This window comes from Polyodon spathula, chromosome 3 (assembly GCF_017654505.1).
Source record: "Polyodon spathula isolate WHYD16114869_AA chromosome 3, ASM1765450v1, whole genome shotgun sequence".
In the NCBI taxonomy this organism is placed as follows: domain Eukaryota; kingdom Metazoa; phylum Chordata; class Actinopteri; order Acipenseriformes; family Polyodontidae; genus Polyodon; species Polyodon spathula.
In genome coordinates this window covers 64,667,096-64,686,085 of record NC_054536.1, presented here as the reverse complement: position 1 = coordinate 64,686,085, position 18,990 = coordinate 64,667,096, and the positions used below count along the sequence as shown (strand labels likewise).

The 18,990-nt window shown below is 35.9% G+C and overlaps 1 protein-coding gene across 1 annotated transcript in view; it reads right to left on the bottom strand.

Moving 5' to 3' along the window:
• Positions 1-18,990, bottom strand: part of LOC121313320 (zinc finger protein 407-like) — a 259,938-nt gene that overhangs the window by 220,186 nt on the left and 20,762 nt on the right. Inside the window, exon 3 of the mRNA XM_041245722.1 lies at positions 8,482-8,596. Coding sequence (XP_041101656.1) covers positions 8,482-8,596 — 115 coding nt within the window. The remainder of the gene's footprint in view (positions 1-8,481; positions 8,597-18,990) is intronic.

Here is an 18,990-nt window from a genome sequence, read left to right as displayed (position 1 = left end):
GAAAGGAAAAATGGCACGGAGGTCTATGAGCGCAGTAAATGTTTGTCCACGGGGACGGGCCATGACTGTGTCACAGGCACATTGAGCAGCTTTGATATAAATTATTCAGTTCTCCGTGTCTTTAGGAGTTAAATACCCATGCAGTAATGGTTACTTTCAAACCTAGATCTCCTACAAGCTGTGACCAAGAGTCACTTAAATTGTACTATGATTAAATTCATCAAGTCTCAAGTTGAATCTTTCTTACTTCAGCAAAAACAGGATAGCATGTTGGTTTGCTGCTATCATAGCATATCCTAAAACAGATTTAAATGCTACCGAGAAGAGGGATAAATCTGCAAAAAATGTCTTAAATTAGAATTAATTGCACATTTCAGACCAAAACTGCCACCCTTGGGTGTCACATACTTGTTAATAGTCTTCTTTTATGTACAATCTCTTATTGTAACAGAAACTATTTTATCAGCACGTAAGTTTAAGTGGACCCTCTTTTACTTGCTGTCCTCAGGGGACACAGAAATTGCCATAAAAGGTTTTGAGCTATTGGAGTGTCAGGCAATTGTCTATAATTGATGCAGTGAGACAAGCCCACATCATGAGTTATCAGCATCTGAGTTACTGAAGCAGAAATGAACTTCTGGTCCACTTTTTTCATATCTAAAATTGCTTTAAAAAAAAAAATAAAAAAAAAGAATAACTGACTGCTACATTAATGTGTCCATATTGTATTTAAAAATCTTAAAAAAAAAAAAAAAAAAAAGAAAAATGTACGGTTTGAAAGCATTACATTCAAACTGAAGATGAACGAGCCAACAAATCACACTCACAAACTTAACATGTTCTCAACACCCAGCCGACATTGATACTCTAAACCTTTTACTAGTCAACAAGAAAATGTACACACGCCTCAGAAATAAAATAAAATCGAACCAAGATCAGAGTACAGAAACCCAGAAGAAATACCTGGTGTCTAAGCTTGACACACACCTGGAAAATGTAATTTAAGTATAAACCTGGCACAGGCACAGGTTTAAAACACAACCATTTTTCACATAGTCCATGATTGTTCATTTTTTCAGGTCGGTCCAGATTCTGGCACAAAGAGCCGATGAAGCAGTGGGTGTAGCTGCAGGCAAAGGTGCGACAGCGCCAGTACCGCCAGATTCGATTCACCAGGGGGAGCGAAATAGGCAGCAAGGGGAGCAGTTGCAGCGTCAGCTGGCAGCAGTACAGTGGGGTACTGGTCGCGGCTGTGGTGGTCTCTTTACCTCCAATCCCTTGCTTCTCAGTCTAATCATAGCATCTGTAGAAAGGCCCGCCCCTATAGCAATGTTGCTAGCAGTAAGAAACCCAAGGAGAGAGAGTAGCTACCACAGCAGCAGGCTTTTAGGGAGCTTATTCCACTACACACAGTGCCTGGTTTAACTCAAAACCATCTTTTTTCGTTACCAGTAAGATTTAGATAAGATTTGACTAGAGTCATATCAAATTTGGTTTTCTAGGACCGGTTTACATTTTTTTGTTGACTAATAAAAGTCTTTCGCATCAGTGTCCGCTGGGTGTTGAAAACAGGACAGCATGTTGAGTTTATGACGTTTTTTGCTCAAGCTAATCTGGATTGACAGTAAAGGGGATATATATATATATATTTTTTTTTTTTTTTTGCATGGGCCAAAGTGTAAATATAGCTACTATCCATGTTTTTTTCAGAGTAAAAAACTTCATGCTTTCTGGACTTCAACTTGTCCTGTGATTATCAACTAAACAAGATGCCTCTTTTAGCAGCCCATTTTATATTTGTGGAATTTGTGGTCCTCACCACACCAACCAGGGGTTTCCCCTACTGAAGCAGTTGAAAAAATTGAATACCTCCTGTATGTTCTTCCATCCAAGTCATTCAACTAACATTTAGAAAGCTGCTTTTAAACTAGGCATTACACAGTTGGATTTTCATTCACTTCAACTCTCATAATGCTGAGGTTCAAGCTAATTATTGGTTCATGGTTAAAATGAACTGTAATCCAGCAATGTTTTACCAACTTGTCTAAAATTTAAATAAATACATTCAGGTATAAAAAATTTAGAAGGTCTAGAGAAGTAGAAATATAAAACAGTCAACTTAACAGTCACTTGCCCTTAACAGCCACAAAACTCCAGAAATAATTTAGTTTTTCTCAATACAAGTAAATGAAAGAGAGTCTTTAATTTAACAGCCACATGTCTTTACGTGTCTGTTCACTAATGGTTCCCTGAAAGTGAGCCACTGCTAACTGGACACATATAGAACATATAGGAATAAAAGGTTGACCATTTGGTAACTGTGTTTCTAAGAGGGCCATCAATGGTAGTTTTCAACATTTGCACCCTATAGCCTGGAGATTGAAGGTTCAAATCCAGGCGATGTCATTGCCGACTGTGACCGGGGGTTCCTGAGTCACCAGATGGTTGCAGCGGTGAACTGGGATTAATAATAACACAACTGGCGATTCCAAATTGGGTAAAAATCACTGGTAATGACTAAATAAACTTGCAGTTTGTTTAATTTTAACATACTGATTCTGTGGAAGATTTCCAGTGACTGCTCAGGGACTGCACAGCATTTTGTTAGAAATCAGCTTAGAAGTTAGAAGTTAGAAGTTCACTTTACAAGCTTACAGGCACTGAGGAAAAAAGTGCTTTTTATCTGCACCAACCATTAGAAATAATTCGCAAAATCTGTATCTATAAGCTTATATAGCATTCAATGCATTTAAAGCTAGATGGAAGTTCCTATTACACTCCCAGACAAAATTACTAAATACAAGTAATAATTCAAGTTAAGGCACATTTTAGTGTCTTTTCTGTGCCAAGCACTAACTGGTAATTAACCTGCTTTCTTAAAATTGTTACTATAGCTTTAAATATGCCTACTGTTCAAGGAAAAATTCTGAGCCCCATAAATAAATCTTTAAAAACAACCCTAATCATAAGCGCACTACACGGCTGTTACATGTGGAGGCTGGCATTCTAAAAATGATAGAGGACGTTGCTCTTGCTAGGGATGGGAATTCTAAATGTTTTAAATGTTTTATCATCATATACAGCAGTCCGGCATCTATCCGCCTGCTGTGGTACCAGTATAGGGCAGATATTATAAAAAGGAAGGGGTTTGGCAGTTGCCTCCAAGTAGTTTTCCTAACTGGTGCAACAGAAAGATTGACAGTGGGGCGGGTTTTACTCCCGGCCGATCTCGCGCTTCAGTGGCGCACTCTTTGTGTTCATGCTGTAGTGGACGTGCTGTGGTATCCAGACCACGTGGAAAGAGAGTTAATGACAAGCATTTTTTCTGACGTTTGTTATATATTTAATAAAACGGCACCTCTAAACAAAGAAACGAGGCAAAGCCAGAACGCTGTAGGTGGCGACTGACATTTATTTAGTAACATATATAAACTGTGTTTATTATTATAGGTTTTGTTCTTTGTATATAATATAATGTTTTAAAAGCTTAAGTTTAGTTGAGTTTTTTCACTTTGTTCCCACAAGGCCAGCACAGGTACATCTCAATAGCGCAATATAAATACAAAAGAGAAACATTTACTAAGATAATAATAACAATACAAATTCTTTTAAAAAGACAAAAAAAATCCATTGGGCTTATTTTTTTTCAGATTCTATTGATTTTTAGTATTACTATGCATGACAGCCACTATTAAAAATGTGCAAGGATGTAACTACCAGTTAATCAACTACTGCCCATAAATTAACCATTCAAAAATTTAAATTGAGTGACAGCCCTAATTTTAATATATACTTTGGTGTGGGCGTGGTTTTTTTGTTTTTGCTTTTTTTTTTTTGTTTTACTTTGTAGTTAAGTCTTTGTGTTAAAACGTCATTTGCTTAGTTAGGGTTCCTTTGCTTACAAAATAAAATATTAACCAGGGCTGTCAGAATGTAATATAAAGAGTGTGTGTGTCTGTAGATCCGGTTTAAACGCTCATAAAAATGTACCAACAGCAACATCTCTACTTCCTGCCAGTACAAGTAAAAGAATAAAACAAATTATTTGACTGATTTAATAGTCCCTTCTATTATCATAGAATGGAATGTGTTACAATACAGGCCATTGTAAGTTTTGTTTATCAACACCAGAACTAGACTCATCAAGCTTTTTTGTAAAGGCTACAGCAGGACTCAGCAGTACTACAGTGTGTTAACAGGAAAGACCGTCAAAGCATCTCTCAAATGTTAGAACTACATTTCTTTTTAGAATTGTGGTGTAGTTGTAGTAAAGCAAGCAAGACAATACATTACAGATCAATACAAAGCTTCTCCAATCGCAAAAGACACTTTCATAAACGCAGTATCAGTTTATTGAATACAAATTACACCACACTAGAATGGCATTCATTATTTCTTAATGCCTATAGCACATGTGTACTTTAAAAACTCCCTTGTGATATAGGCTACCCCACAAAAATATATGATATCCACATATAAAACAGGGTTATGATGCTATAAAAAAAAAAAAATGTGAGCCTAATTGTGTTTAATAGGAATTCTCTCTCATTTTAAATATTTACAGGACTTAGGGTTCTTAAATGAATTATGCAAAAAGCCTCCACAATATCCTTGCTGGTTAAAAAGTACACATTTAATATCAATCCCTGCTGTCTGGAATCATGTAACACTTGCGTTTCTAAATATTTTCTAGCTTTATGAACATTGCTAATTTTTGCCACTTTATTTAATTTATTTGCTTTAAGACTTTGATTTGGATAAATTGATCTCTGAAGTGTTATGTGCTTTATAAAACTCTGCATGTCGTACACTTCCCTACAAATAAATGGCTTCTATCATTAGAGGTTTAAATAATTCAATGTATTTCATGCTCAGCCTGAAGCTGGATTCCAGTGAAGTTGCTAATGCACGTAATGATTAAGTGTAACTCAAATACTAACTGTGTTGTTGAAAACCTGACAGGCAATAATTTGGTCTATTATATTCTGTCATTTAATTGCCTACTACAGACATTCTTTGACACATTATGAAGCAATGATTTACAATTATTCAGTCTGCAAAGATCAGAAAGTGACATTATAATCATCCACATAGGGATCCCTCCTTATATGCAACAACTATTAGTAAAAATAAAAATAGTTTTACAGGAGTTTGAACTTCCTGCTATTGAAGATTATAATATATCACAATATACTGGGTGGGTAAATAATATGGGATCAGTACAAAGATGGTTTAATTCAGTTAACTCCATAGTTCTTCATCTTGAGCTAAATTATACAGCATAATCAAAAACGTATTATTTGATAAAGTTTTCAGTTAATGCTTCAATGTGGAAATCACACTGTATAAATGTAAAAAACAATGTCATTAAATGCAAAAATGAATCACTTGTCAGTATTTTATTTCTAAACATTAAAAGTGCTTGTAGCTGACAAAAAAATAATAAATCAAGAAATTTGCTCTCATTGGCTCTGTGTTTTAATTTTTTTTATCACAGTGCTCGATCGCCATAAGGCTCTCAATTATAACGTGTCTCGTATATAACGCCCCTACAGCATGACCCCCAAGTGATTCATGCACTATTTCTACAGTAAATACAGTACCGGTGGTGTTCAAACTAAACAACTTCCAAGTCCAACTTCCATTTGTCTCTCCCTTTTGATACAGTATCTGAACTGAAGAAAAGATGCGCTGGCACTTTATAACACAAACATTTTATTCAGTATGTTTTATAACTAAATAAATATTAGGCCTATGACATGGTTATCTTTCCTAATGTATTTATTTTTTTGCTGTGACAGGAGCTGCAGCTTTCTCCGGGAGACGAGACGCTTCAGCCCCACACCAGCAGCCGAACCTGGGGCGAGCCCATTCCCTTTTCCCCTCTCCTGGACCGCTCTCCTTCTTGCACTTGGTTTGCTTGTCTGTCGCTTGGAACTGAACTCCCAACCGCCGTTTAGCCACATAAATTATAGTTTAAAAACTGCTAACTACAATGATGCATGGGAATGTTGCCTTTTTTTTTTTTTTTTTTTGTAAAAAATTCAGTGTTGATTACATGGTGCTGTATGCATGGTTAATTCATTTAAAAGCTTCATTTTTGCTTCACTAGACGTGCATTATATAGATGGAGTTATTTTATTTTGTATTTTAGTCAGATGTGTGTTGTTGTGTCCCACGGAGCCCCGACTCCCCTCCCCCATTTATAACACTCATATTGTGTGTCCCCGAGTCCCACGTTATAATGAGGGAGCACTGTATATCTGGTACCATACCAGGTTAAAGAAAGCGCTCAGTTTACATTCTTTAACTGAAGTTCAAACTGAAAAAGGACTCTCTGTCTTCAGCAAAAAAATAATAATAATCATGATGGAAGCTAACAGGTACAGACCATAATATAAAAAAATATAATATATTTCCTTTAATAAAAAAATGAATCAGGCCATGAAAAAAAGTTAAATTGAACAATGATAAGGAAAGCAATGAAAATTGTACAGAGGCTTTAAACAGGTTGGAAATTGATTTTAAAACCTTAGGGACTATACCAGGCCCATTCAGCACAATGTTTAAGTTTTAACTTTCTCCCTTTCAATAGTGTTTATTATGCACTGCTTTCCAATAAGTTTTTTTATTTTTTGTTGTTTGTTTATTTGTTTTTACTTTTTTTGTTATTTCCATCTGGTTCTACTCTTTTCTTAGCAGACTTTTAGCCATTATGCATGCCGCCCCTTTGCATCTTTGCATGAAAAAAGAGGCTGAAAGTAATCCTGTTTACAAAATTAAACATTTTCATATAGGTACAACTAAGAGTCTAGTTATGCCGACATCATCTGCTCTGTCGTACCTGCTTTGAAGTAACTGGTAAATGAATAAGCACATTACAGAGGACTGTTATACATCACAAGGTGTGTTTTTTTTTTTTTTTTTTTTTATGTGTAAAATGCCATACTATTAGAAACCCCTGTTCTAAATTGAAAATGTGTCAAACATTAGAAATGCATTGATTGAAGGTTAACGTCTGACCTCCTGGCAAATATAACAAATTGCCAAAGTCTCTGTTTAAAAAGCTACAATTATCTTGAAAATATAAGTTTGCCTGCAGCAATGTGTAGCTAATTCGCACTGGGTGGGACAATTATAAACACAACTTGATGCACTTCTTTATACAGTGTGCCAGACAATAAACACTGTAAAAATGATCTGTTTATGTTCGTTGTCGGTTTTTTTCAAGCCATAGTAAATTGCTTTATCTAGAAAGAGTAATTCACTACAAACATAAAAAATGGCAGACAGCATTCTCGTAAACTGCTCTAAAAATTGCATGTAAAAAGACATAGTATTTGTGACAAACATTGATAAGTTAATGTTGCTGAAAGATCAGTTCACCCTTCAAAGTATATTTTAAGCAGGTAATATTTATGGTAATTAAACTTAATGAAGAAATGCAGCATAAACTGCTTATGTTGAGGAAGTAATAGGTCCGCTGAGCATTCTGTACATTATTGAGCCATCGATGATAATGAATTGACATTGTCAACGCAGTTTTTATGAACTAATTTAACATGCTCATCATTAAAACCCATGTGATTCCACAATGTTTCACCACATACTGTTACTTAAACTGCCTTGTCCAACTATCAATATTCAGTACCTACCTGGACAAGAGATTAGACTGAAACCCGGTCATCAATAGATTGTGCAGACATGTGCAAAATTTTACATTTTGTGACTCAATATTTACAGCCCTTTTTAGCGTTGGTCAATATTTTGCTTTGTATTTTGTAGGTATTATTTACCGTTTTATTGAATGTTACACTAGGCCAGTATTGTCTTGGTGATGCATTAATTATTTTCATAAATAATTTATACAAAACACTAATAATTGTTACAGATCCCTTGTAATATAATTTGTTTCACAGACAACACTAATATTATAAACCTGTATTGACATCCAGACAGTACTGAAAATACATTTTGCAGATTTTTTTTTTTTTTTTTTTTTTTTACAATATGTGTAGTGCCAACATCACTTCCACTGACAAACACTTCAATTATATATTTCTGGATGATGTTTACATCCCACTGTGCCTTGCATACAGATGTCATCACCTAATCTTAACAGTACAAGTGTAAACAGTTTATAAAATGCAATTTGGGTAAAGGCTAAATTATATATGTTTGATGTCTTTATGTGAAATGTATAGTTCTCCATGGCAACATGAATGATCATCCTATAATTTAGTCAATTTACAGATTACAGGTTCAGATTGACCTAGGAGCATGTAAAATTGCTCATCTTTAGTGCAGAATTAGGAGTGGGTGAGGAATGTCATAACTGTGTTTAAAAAATTTACCATAACAATAGAACAGAAATAAGCAAGTATAGTTTGAGCTCTTGGATTCTGAGAGGCAGATCTGAACAATCTCTACCTTATTAGTTCCATTTCTTGTCATGTACTGGGATAAAGTCAGTGTACCTACCCACAGACATGGCACTTGTATTCCCTCATTCCAAGGTGTCTCTTAACATGGTTACGGGCATCCCCCAACTGGGCTGTAGCAAATTTGCAGAGTTTGCACTTGAACGGCTTTGATCCTAAAAGAAAAACAAAAAGAAAAAACATTTTATAAAAAAACTCTAGGAAAAGAAACTAAAACACAATGCCATATTTTCAGTATATTAATAGCTGGATAACAAGGTTTTTTTTTTTTTTTTTTTTTTTTTTTTTTTTTAATGAAATAACCACTTTGAACACATCCGCTGTCATAAGATTTAAAGCGCCATATTTTTTTAGCATACAAATTCAGAAATTGCCATACCCTATTATGGGAAAAAATGTGATTATGTGCATTGCACATCTCTGAAATCAAATCATGAACATCAACAGTAAACCTTGTATATAATGCATTTGTATTGAAAAAATGGTGCATTGCTAAGTATTAACATTATAAATAAAGTAAGTGTTGATTTATGAGGGGATGTGTTGTTAAAATTATTATTGGTCAGAAAACACTTCTTAGGGGGTCGTTCTCACAGTGTGTGTGTGTGTGTGTGTGTGTGTGTGTGTGTGTGTGTATATATATATATATATATATATATATATATATATATATATATATATATATATATATATATATATATATATAGTTACCAATCTGGTTTAAAAGGTCATACAGAATACAAAATATTTAAATCAATTCTGTGACTTTTGTAGCTGCTCAATCACTATAATACTAATCACTTTAATTATTGGCATTAATAAATCAATCGATGTCAAGTGTATGAATGAGCACACGTTTTTTCTCATCATTTACCAAGACGTACAATGCCCTTGAAGAGTCATTAACAGTCTACGGACACTGATGAACAAACTTGATGTGCCTGACGTATGCATTCTAAACTTCAGTGTCCCTGCTCTATTTCAATAGCAAACCAAGTTGTGGTCTCTTTAACCAATAAGCAATAATACAGCTGCGCATAATTTTAGTTTAGAGTTCAAATAAATAGAACTATGACCTAAATTATTCTTATTAATTTCTTTATTTATTTATTTCTTCTTAAGAAAAGGTCAGTCCAGTCTGGTTCTAAGCTTATTCTCAAAACAGTATCTTCACATTCACTGCACTATTTATTTCAGGAGTACTGGTACTTTGCTGAACAGATTGGGGACATTGTGTAGATTACTAATACGATCAAACATGGTTCATTTACTGCAAGCACAAGTAAAAAAGACACATATAATCATAATGCTCCAACGAAGATTGAATGGCCACCTTTACTAACCATATTCAGAAATGGTATTTCACAGTTCAGTGGCAATGAAGCCAGATCTCTTAATTGTGCCATTCTGATCGTGAGGTGTAGGTGTAAAGTATAGTTAGCACATAGATGGCTATATCCAGTCTGCTGTGTGTGTTTAAATGTCAAATGGAGGAAGACATTACATCTAATAGCCTTCACATCTTATCAGTCAAATTAAGAAACTCCATTCCACTTAAGTGAGTTCAGTACAAGTGAATCGGCCATTAATACAGTGTCATGTTAAATTAATACTATCACCTAAGCTGCATTTTTCATTTTTTACGTTTGAACTGAGACTCTGAATTTTTTACTATTTTCCATGAATTTTCTGTGTTTCCTTTGCTTTTTGACACGTGGTAAGCATCATCCCCACATTTCTGTCCTTTACTCTTGTGTGAACAGATTTCTTTTTGTTAAAAGATTTGTTGCAAGGTTTTAACAAGCCTGAGGAAAACAGTAGAGCATTAAGTGCAATGGTGAGTGAAGACAATTACTCTGGATATATGTGATTATTTAGACGATTCTGGGATGTGCCCTCATGCATACTAAACACTATGCTGAAACTACCCAATTCTACATTTGACAATTAATACAGAATTGCATGGGCCTGATTCAGGAATGTACCAGACAATGTGCAATTCTACTACATTTCACCCACTTGAGCAAGGCTGAAAGGTCTTAAAAGCACAAATCACTCCTAAAAACAGATTATGTTATTGAAGATCAGTATATGTGAGGTTTGCAACACAGTAGATAATAAATACTCATCCTGTGAAAAGCTAACTCCCTACCTGCATAACACGGTTTTGAAGTCACTCTGTATATAAAATTAAAATGACCCCCTTTCAGATATTAAAATGGATCTTTTGTTGTCAATTAGGGCCGCAAGTAGGATGACTGGTAGGGATTCAGTCAAATGATAAAGCAAAAAAATTAATTCCTTTAAAAACATGAGTGCTATTTACAAAGCAAATGAGTCTCTAACTGAAATAGATTAGGCATTGCTTTTGACAGAATGTAATTAAATACCATTCCTCCTAAATTAGCTGCTGAAAAAAAAACAATCCTGTTTGCTGTTTCTGTAGCTTGAGTTTTATAAAAAAATAAAAATTATTATAATAAAAAAAAAAATAAAATAAAATAAAATAAAATGTTTTAATTATGTCAGTAATGCATAATCTTTATACGCTTGAGATGAACCAATCCAATCCAAAAAATGCCAAGATTTGTGAAGGAGAGAGAAAGTTGGAGCCACAGTGTTCCTGAACTACATCTATATAATCAAGCATTAGCATGCATCAAACACATTCATGGTGTCTAGGCACAGTTTAAGAAGCTAGGAAGACAGAGCTCTGATGGCCTATTGGTAATAAATTTGTTAAGAAGCTGAGATTAATCCGTATCCAGGGAGGAAGTCAGATGGTGGATTACTATGTGAAACCCACAAGAGAAATGTTGCAGAGTAAAGGCTGTAAAGTTTATTGCCAGAATGTTTGGAGGGCTTAGCTCAATTCCAATTTTTTTTTTTTAAGTCAGATTTGTTTCTGCACAAAACCAAGCAGATGTGAGACCTTTTCCAAGTTGACAAACTGATCTCTAAAGTAATACCAACCTTCCCCAATTCCCAAGTGTTTCTGTAAATTACAGATCATGGTGTCATGTACTCTATTATAGAAAGTCACTTTGTATGAAGATGGCTTTATTTAATCATTTTTAAGATATGCAGCCCTCCTCTGTATAACACAACTACAACATACTGCTCAAATACCTGACCATTATGAAACATTCACTATACCATTAATATATACAGCTCTGGAAAAAATTAAGAGACCACTGCAAAATTATCAGTTTCTCTGGTTTTACTATTTATAGGTATGTGTTTGGGTAAAATTAACATTTTTGTTTTATTCTATAAACTACTGACAACATTTCTCCCAAATTCCAAATAAACATATTGTCATTTAGAGCATTTATTTGCAGAAAATGACAACTGGTCAAAATAACACCAGTTTTTTTTTGGTTAGGTAGTATCCATCAGTCTCCCCTTGTAACAGTATGTCCTTCTCAGAAGGAGAGCAAGTTTTTCTTCCAGGTCCTGTTTGGGGGGACTTGAACCGAAAATAAGTACAGTTTCGACTCGAGCCGGGATTCCAGCCTTGCTGAAGCACCCCCAGATCATCACCGATCCTCCACCACATTTCACAGTGGGTGCGAGACACTGTGGCTTGTAGGCCTCTCCAAGTCTCTGTCTAACCATTAGACAACAAGGTGTTGGGCAAAGCTGAAAACTGGACTCATCTGGGGGTACTTCAGCAAGGCTGGAATCGGGCAGATTTGTCTTTGTGAAGGGCGCATGAATCAAGCCAAGTACAAGGTTGTCCTGGAAGAAAACTTGCTTCCTTCTGCTCTGACAATGTTCCCCATCTCTGAGGATTGGTTTTTCCAGCAGGACAATGCTCCATGCCACACAGCCAGGTCAATCAAGGTGTGGATGGAGGACCACCAGATCAAGACCCTGTCATGGCCAGCCCAATCTACAGACCTGAACCCCATTGAATACCTCTGGAATGTGATCAAGGGGAAGATGGACGGTCACAAGCCATCAAACAAAGCCGAGCTGCTTGAATTTTTGCGCCAGGAGTGGCATAAAGTCACCCAACATCAATGTGAAAGACTGGTGGAGAGCATGCCAAGACGCATGAAAGCTGTGCTTGAACATCAGGGTTATTCCACCAAATATTGATTTCTGAACTCTTCCTAAGTTAAAACATTAGTATTGTGTTGTTTAAAAATGAATATGAACTTATTTTCTTTGCATTATTCGAGGTCTGACAACACTGCATCTTTTTTGTTATTTTGACCAGTTGTCATTTTCTGCAAATAAATGCTCTAAAATGACAATATTTTTATTTGGAATTTGGGAGAAATGTTGTCAGTAGTTTATAGAATAAAACAAAAATGTTCATTTTACCCAAACACATACCTATAAATAGTAAAACCAGAGAAACTGATAATTTTGCAGTGGTCTCTTAATTTTTTCCAGAGCTGTATGTACAATCCCCTTTCTTTGATCAATTGGTTCAGTCCAGGTCACACAGTGACACCATCACACCACTGAAAGACAGAACGTTCTAACTTTGAATGAGGTGCGATTGTCAGTTAGTAGGAAGAGCAATAGGAGACCAGCGAGGCAACCAGACCTACAAAGCACTACGCGTGGAAGAGAGAAGTAAGGACATGGAACCATTGCTGCCAGAACGGCCCAAACTAAGAAACTCATTACCAAAGACGAGTACTAAACTCAACAGTCAAGTCAAACAGGACCAATGAAGGCATTCTACATTATTAAAGAAGGACTGCATTGATGGCTTTCTAGTGTATTCCGTTCTAAAGGTGACCCCACAAAATACTACAATTATAAAGTCAGATAGTGCTGTTAAACCTTTCCATGGTTGCACGCGATATATTTGCACAATGGTCTCTGTGAATAGAGCAATACTATTTTTACTCAGGGGTAGACAAATAACTACTATGTGTGCTAGTCCGATGGGCTACCAACGGAAACTATGGTAGCCCACCACAAATATTGGTAGCCCACATTTTTCAATGGATAAACATTTCTATTAAAAGTGTCATGTAGACAGATAGAAATATAAAGTGGTAAAAGGTTCAGAAAAATGTTTGTCTATGTTTGTTTTTTGTTTTTTTCTTCAACATTCAGCACTCAAATATTTGTAATTTAAACTTGACAACAATCATAAAACTGTTTTTGCCCTGTGGCTACATGAAAGTACATATGAAACATTAGAAATCTGTTTTTAGTTTTTGCAAAATAAATAAAAGAAATAAACAATGTACCTTAAATTATAAACCAAGTGAAAATAAAACGTTAAGCCTGGATTAAACGGCCTGTGCATAGCTTGGTCTGTTTCAGATCTGTCCATATCACAGCTATATCCAATTTTTCTTTTCAAAAATACAAATTCAACTTTCAAGAAAAGTCTTTAAAAGGATTACTAGTGCTTTTTCATTTTTAAATGAAGTACAAAATCTCCAGTACTTTAATTTTTTTGTAGACATGTTAGGAAAAAAGAAAAATAAATAATGTTTGCTTTGCAAGTTGAACAGTAAAATTAAAAAGTAAGACATTGTTATAGAGGTGTCTTTCTATTCAAATAATTTCAATTCATCATCACTGGAAATACTATCATCAGAAACAAAGTCAGTATGAGACAGACTTGGTTTGGGTGGGTGCAGTGTGTCCTTGTAGGTGTCTAGTTCCTTTGGCCAAGAAGTTCCAATGCTCAATATAATGATCTGGTTTAAAGTCAATACTTGAGCCATCACAATAGAGTTTAAGAATGCAACCCTTTCTTTCTTCTGTGAAGCTGACTCTCAAACTTGTAATTATGAGGTTCAAGCCTTGAAAAGCCAGTTCACACTCTGCTGTACTTGGGCTAACAGTAAGAAGAATCTCAGCCCACTCTAGTAAACTTGACATGTCAGGATTCTCTTTCAGCAATCCACTGTAAATATCTACTGAGCTGGAGAATCTATGATCTTTTACGTGTTTTTTATGAGCTTTCACTCTCCTTGAACTGACCTATAATTAACTCCAACAGGCAAAACATCTTTAAAGTGATTGTATCATCATTTCCATACTGCCTCAGAGATTCTACAGCATATGACCACATGTTTAAGTTAAAAACATGAAAATATGAAACTGGAGGATTATCAAAACGTCAAATCTTTCAGTGAGGAATGCTACTGTACACATCACAAGTTTCTGAAGATCACTGTTGAGAATTTCTGTGGAAAAAGTTCCTCCTAATTTAATGGGAGTTGGGTGATGGGGTGCCCACCCCTTGTGCATATTAATTTATGTATGTACTTCATTTGTATTTGTATTGTATTAATACCATTATTACACTATATGTGTTTGTGTGCGAACGGGCGAAAGATGTCCGACATTATTATTTATTATTTGAGACCGGCGAAAAGCCAGTTTCATAAAGTGTAGCTGGCGGGGATGAGGTTAAATCCCCATCCCGATCAAGCTTGTGTGAATGTGGCTGGAGCATTAATAAGGTCATTTTAAAAGGTCATTAAGGCTCCAGCCACGACTATAAAAGACCCACTCCGGGCTCAGCGCAGGGGAGTTAGGAGCGAGAGCGAATGCTATCCGGAAGCAAAGCAAGTTACTCGTTTGACCAACGAGCCGCTTTGTTGTGATAGTGTTTTTCATTTTGTATAAATCTTTCATTTAACAAAACGTACCAAGTGCAGCCATAGTGCTTCAGTTTCACCCGTAGAACCTGTGTCTGGTGTCATTTCCCTGGTCTGACGTCACCACTGCAGCCCTCTCTGCCACAAGTTGCCATTAGCATCAGTGTATATCTTAGTTTCCTTGTTGAAACTTGCATTAAGAGTTCATGCTTACTCCACCATTCTCTGCCAGATCAAGCAATGTTTCTTCGAGGAGATCTAGATCCACCAAAATATCAGACAAGAGGTAACTGTGCTATTCAAATTTTAAAGACAAGCATGTAGCTGGGGTCAGTAAGTCTTGCATTGCATACAGGAATTGTACAAACCAACAGACTTCATTGTCTGGAGAAATTTCTTTGCCTTTGCAGCTTCATCTGTATATCTACTGCTCAGGTGTTTCAAGTGAAGAGTTATTGAACAAGATTGTTTTTTAGTGCAGTTAAAGCTCTTAAACCCATCTAACTGACTTCATGTCACCATACCTTGCCACTTGTGAAGTTTCACACACTTCCTTAAGCTCTCTTCTTTTTGGATAAAAGAAGTATAATTTAAGTAAGTCTTTCAAATTCTGCAAGGTAGCTTAACTCTTTCACTGAATCTAAAACACCAAGCTGGAGTCTGTGATTAACACAATGAACTGGTATGATCCAAGGCAGTTTACTTTGAAGCTGAGTAGCCACTCCTGATCTAAGCCCCATCATTACTGCAGCACCATCAAAGTTACAACACACTAAATGAGGCTCATTGCTAGTGTCTGTCAATGTTTCTAATGAAAGGTTTACCTTTTCTAAGCCAGAGTTAATAGCTTGGAGAATACCACTAGCATTTGCATGTTTAAGATCCTGCAAACCGACTACTTGAGTGGGTGGTACACTTCCATCTATATATCTTAGAAAAACAGTTTCTTCCTCAACAACTGCCTTGTCAGTAGAACAGTCAGCTAAAACACATATGTATCTTGTCTCATTTACCTCTTCTGTTAACCCTGTGCCATGCATTCTACAAATCACATAGCAGCCTTTCTTGACAAATAATTACTTCCTATATCTACTTCATTCTTTCTTCTGAACAGTGCAAGTAAGCTCATAATCAGCGAGAGGCTTGGCTTTCTTTGAACATACATAGGTAGTGTTAAAGAGATGACATGTTTTAACATGTTGCTTTTCAGTGACAGGCTCGTCAACAACACCAGCCACCATGACACTTCGCCGGTAAAACCAGACGCACGCACCAAGAAAAACACATAACGCATCCTATGACTGCAGGTTAAAGTGATTGGATAGCCGCACAGCTGCAATGCAAACAACTCACTCAAAAAACACGCCCTAAACCAGTCGAGTATGCTGTTGCACCACGAGACAGTACAGCAGCCACATATATGAAATTTTCTAACGAGAAAATAAAATTTTCACATTTTACGTCTGGGTTTTCAACGTTTACTCTAAAAATTGGGACAAATGGCGTCCCGACAGTACATCAAATCGGGACGTGGGACAATGCCCCTAATATCAGGACAATCGTGATTTTATTGGGACCTATTTGGGAATAAACAAAACAACATTTAACTTGAACTGCAATTTGCCATCCTTTGCTTTTGTAGTTAATTCACTGGCCTAAAGTAAGGCCTATACAACGTGTTCTTTATTCCTGGGATAGATAGATAGATTATATATTTATATATATATATCGTGAGATAGCAGGGAGGGGGTTAAAATTCCTCCCTGCTAGAAAAATGTGAGAATGCACTGTGGGTGATTGGGCTAAGGGTTTTTGTAATTGTTTTAATTGTTTGTATTGTTTAGATAATCCCCTGCACCTGGTGCTAATTGTAAATTGGAGCCAGGTGCAGGGTATTTAAGAGAGGCAGCCAGACTGATCGGGGCTGTTGAGTGAAGAGCCCGACTGCGTGTGTGTCCAGTCGTATTGAAGGTGAAATGCTGAGTGAAGCCAGCGTGAGTTTAAGTTTTGGTGTGACAGGTAAACGGCTTAGCCATCCTGTGAGTAGTTAGGAACCAGTTTATGTTTAGTTAGAGCTCTAAAGGAGAGCTAGGTGTTTATTTCTGTTTGTTTCTGTTTTCTTTGTTTTGTTTATATTCATTTGTGTTTATTAAAAAGTGCGCATCAGCGCTTTAAAAATCCATTTCCGTGTCCTGGGTCTGGTCATAAAGGGGCAACGAACTTTGAAAGTGGCGCAATATATTTATATATATATATATATATATATATATATATATATATATATATATATATATATATATATATATATATATATATATATATATATATATATTACTTTAATATATTTTAGCACATTACTTAGTGTAACGTCTTGCTGTAAAATAAAGGCACACAGGGCCCATTCCCCCCTACTCCTGATGCTATGCTGTCTCTGCCTGCATTCTGAGCAATATAATGCCTTTCGTTACTTTTTGAAAACGAACGAATATTAGGGATGTAATACGTTAAAAGGTTAAACGGTTCACCGATAAATAAATGCATACCGTTTTTGCATAACAGTTAACGTATAATACAAATTGATAAAATGCGTCCAGCATTTTGTGTTTTTAAAGTAAATATCCAACAAAGCATGTGTTCTTTATGCACTGCCTCTGAACTCTGCAACTCCTCTGCCTGTAAAGTATTTTACTTGGCAACACATGACGTTGGGTTAGGCGTGATTAGTCACTTGAAAACATCTATCAAACTGGTCCCAAGCTGTCGATTTCCGGTGTCCGTACACGGAGCACAGCAGCTGGCGTCAAAATAGAAAAAGGAGGAGTGAAAAGATGAAGCGGTCAAAACAAAGTTATGTGTCAAATATCTGCAAAATAAAAATAAAAACATTTTAGTTTAAGAAGCAGGTATGTTAATGTATTATTATCATTGCCACTTTGTACTCGATTGTACTCCCAAAGAGTCCCTCACCCTTCTTGCCTTTGTCTGAAAGTTCTGAACTGGTTACCTAGCAACCAACTTGCCACCTCAGTGGGATGCACTTCTGTAGTCTCTTTTTTGTTGTGAAGGGAGTTCAAAAAGTTGCTGTATAAATATTAAACAATTGACAGTTTTTTGAAGAAAAGTGTTGGAAACGGGAGTAATGAAGGGGACTAGAGTTGCGATGCAGCAAAAGAAGTGCCGACAACAATGACCCGATCAGCATTAAAAAAAAAAAAAAAAAACCTGACAAGCTTGTGCTAAACGGCTTGCTTTCATGATTTCCTGGCAGATATTTTTGATCATTTAAATATTCTTAACACATCACTCCAAGGACAAGACATTTGTATTTTCTCTCACTGACAAAATCAAAATCTTGCGGTACGATTGCGTAAACCGTGGCGGCCTAGAAGCACTTGTAATTTATTTATTTATTTGTTTGTTTGTTTGTTTTTATACGGTTGTCTGTCAAATATTGTGCTGTCATTTATATTGCTAGAACTAGGGGGTCACAGTGCAGCAAGGTTTGAGAACCACTGCTCTATGATAACAGATGACAGATGTAGTGGATCGAGATTAGCTATAACAGAGATACTATTGTCAATATGATACAACTGGGATTCAATTAAAGATGATATGTGCTCAAAGCTGACTCTTTTTGTGTTTGGTAAACAAACGTCAATGCATGACAAAGACTAAATATATGTGGAAAGGGTATTTATTTAAAGGGTATTTAGTGTGATGGTGTAACTATGGTTAAACTGTTAACTGACAGAAATCAAATAGTTTAAACAGATTTTTATTAAAAGATATTTACATCCCGAATGAATATCCAAACGAACATTTAAATTGTGAGCAAATATCCGAATATGAAAATCCTGTGTTCGTCCCAGCATTAATTAAAAATATACCTGTAAGCAAGTGTTATCTTGCTTACAGAATCGTATTATTAACCTGAGTAGGAATGATGCAGATGTGACAGAAAG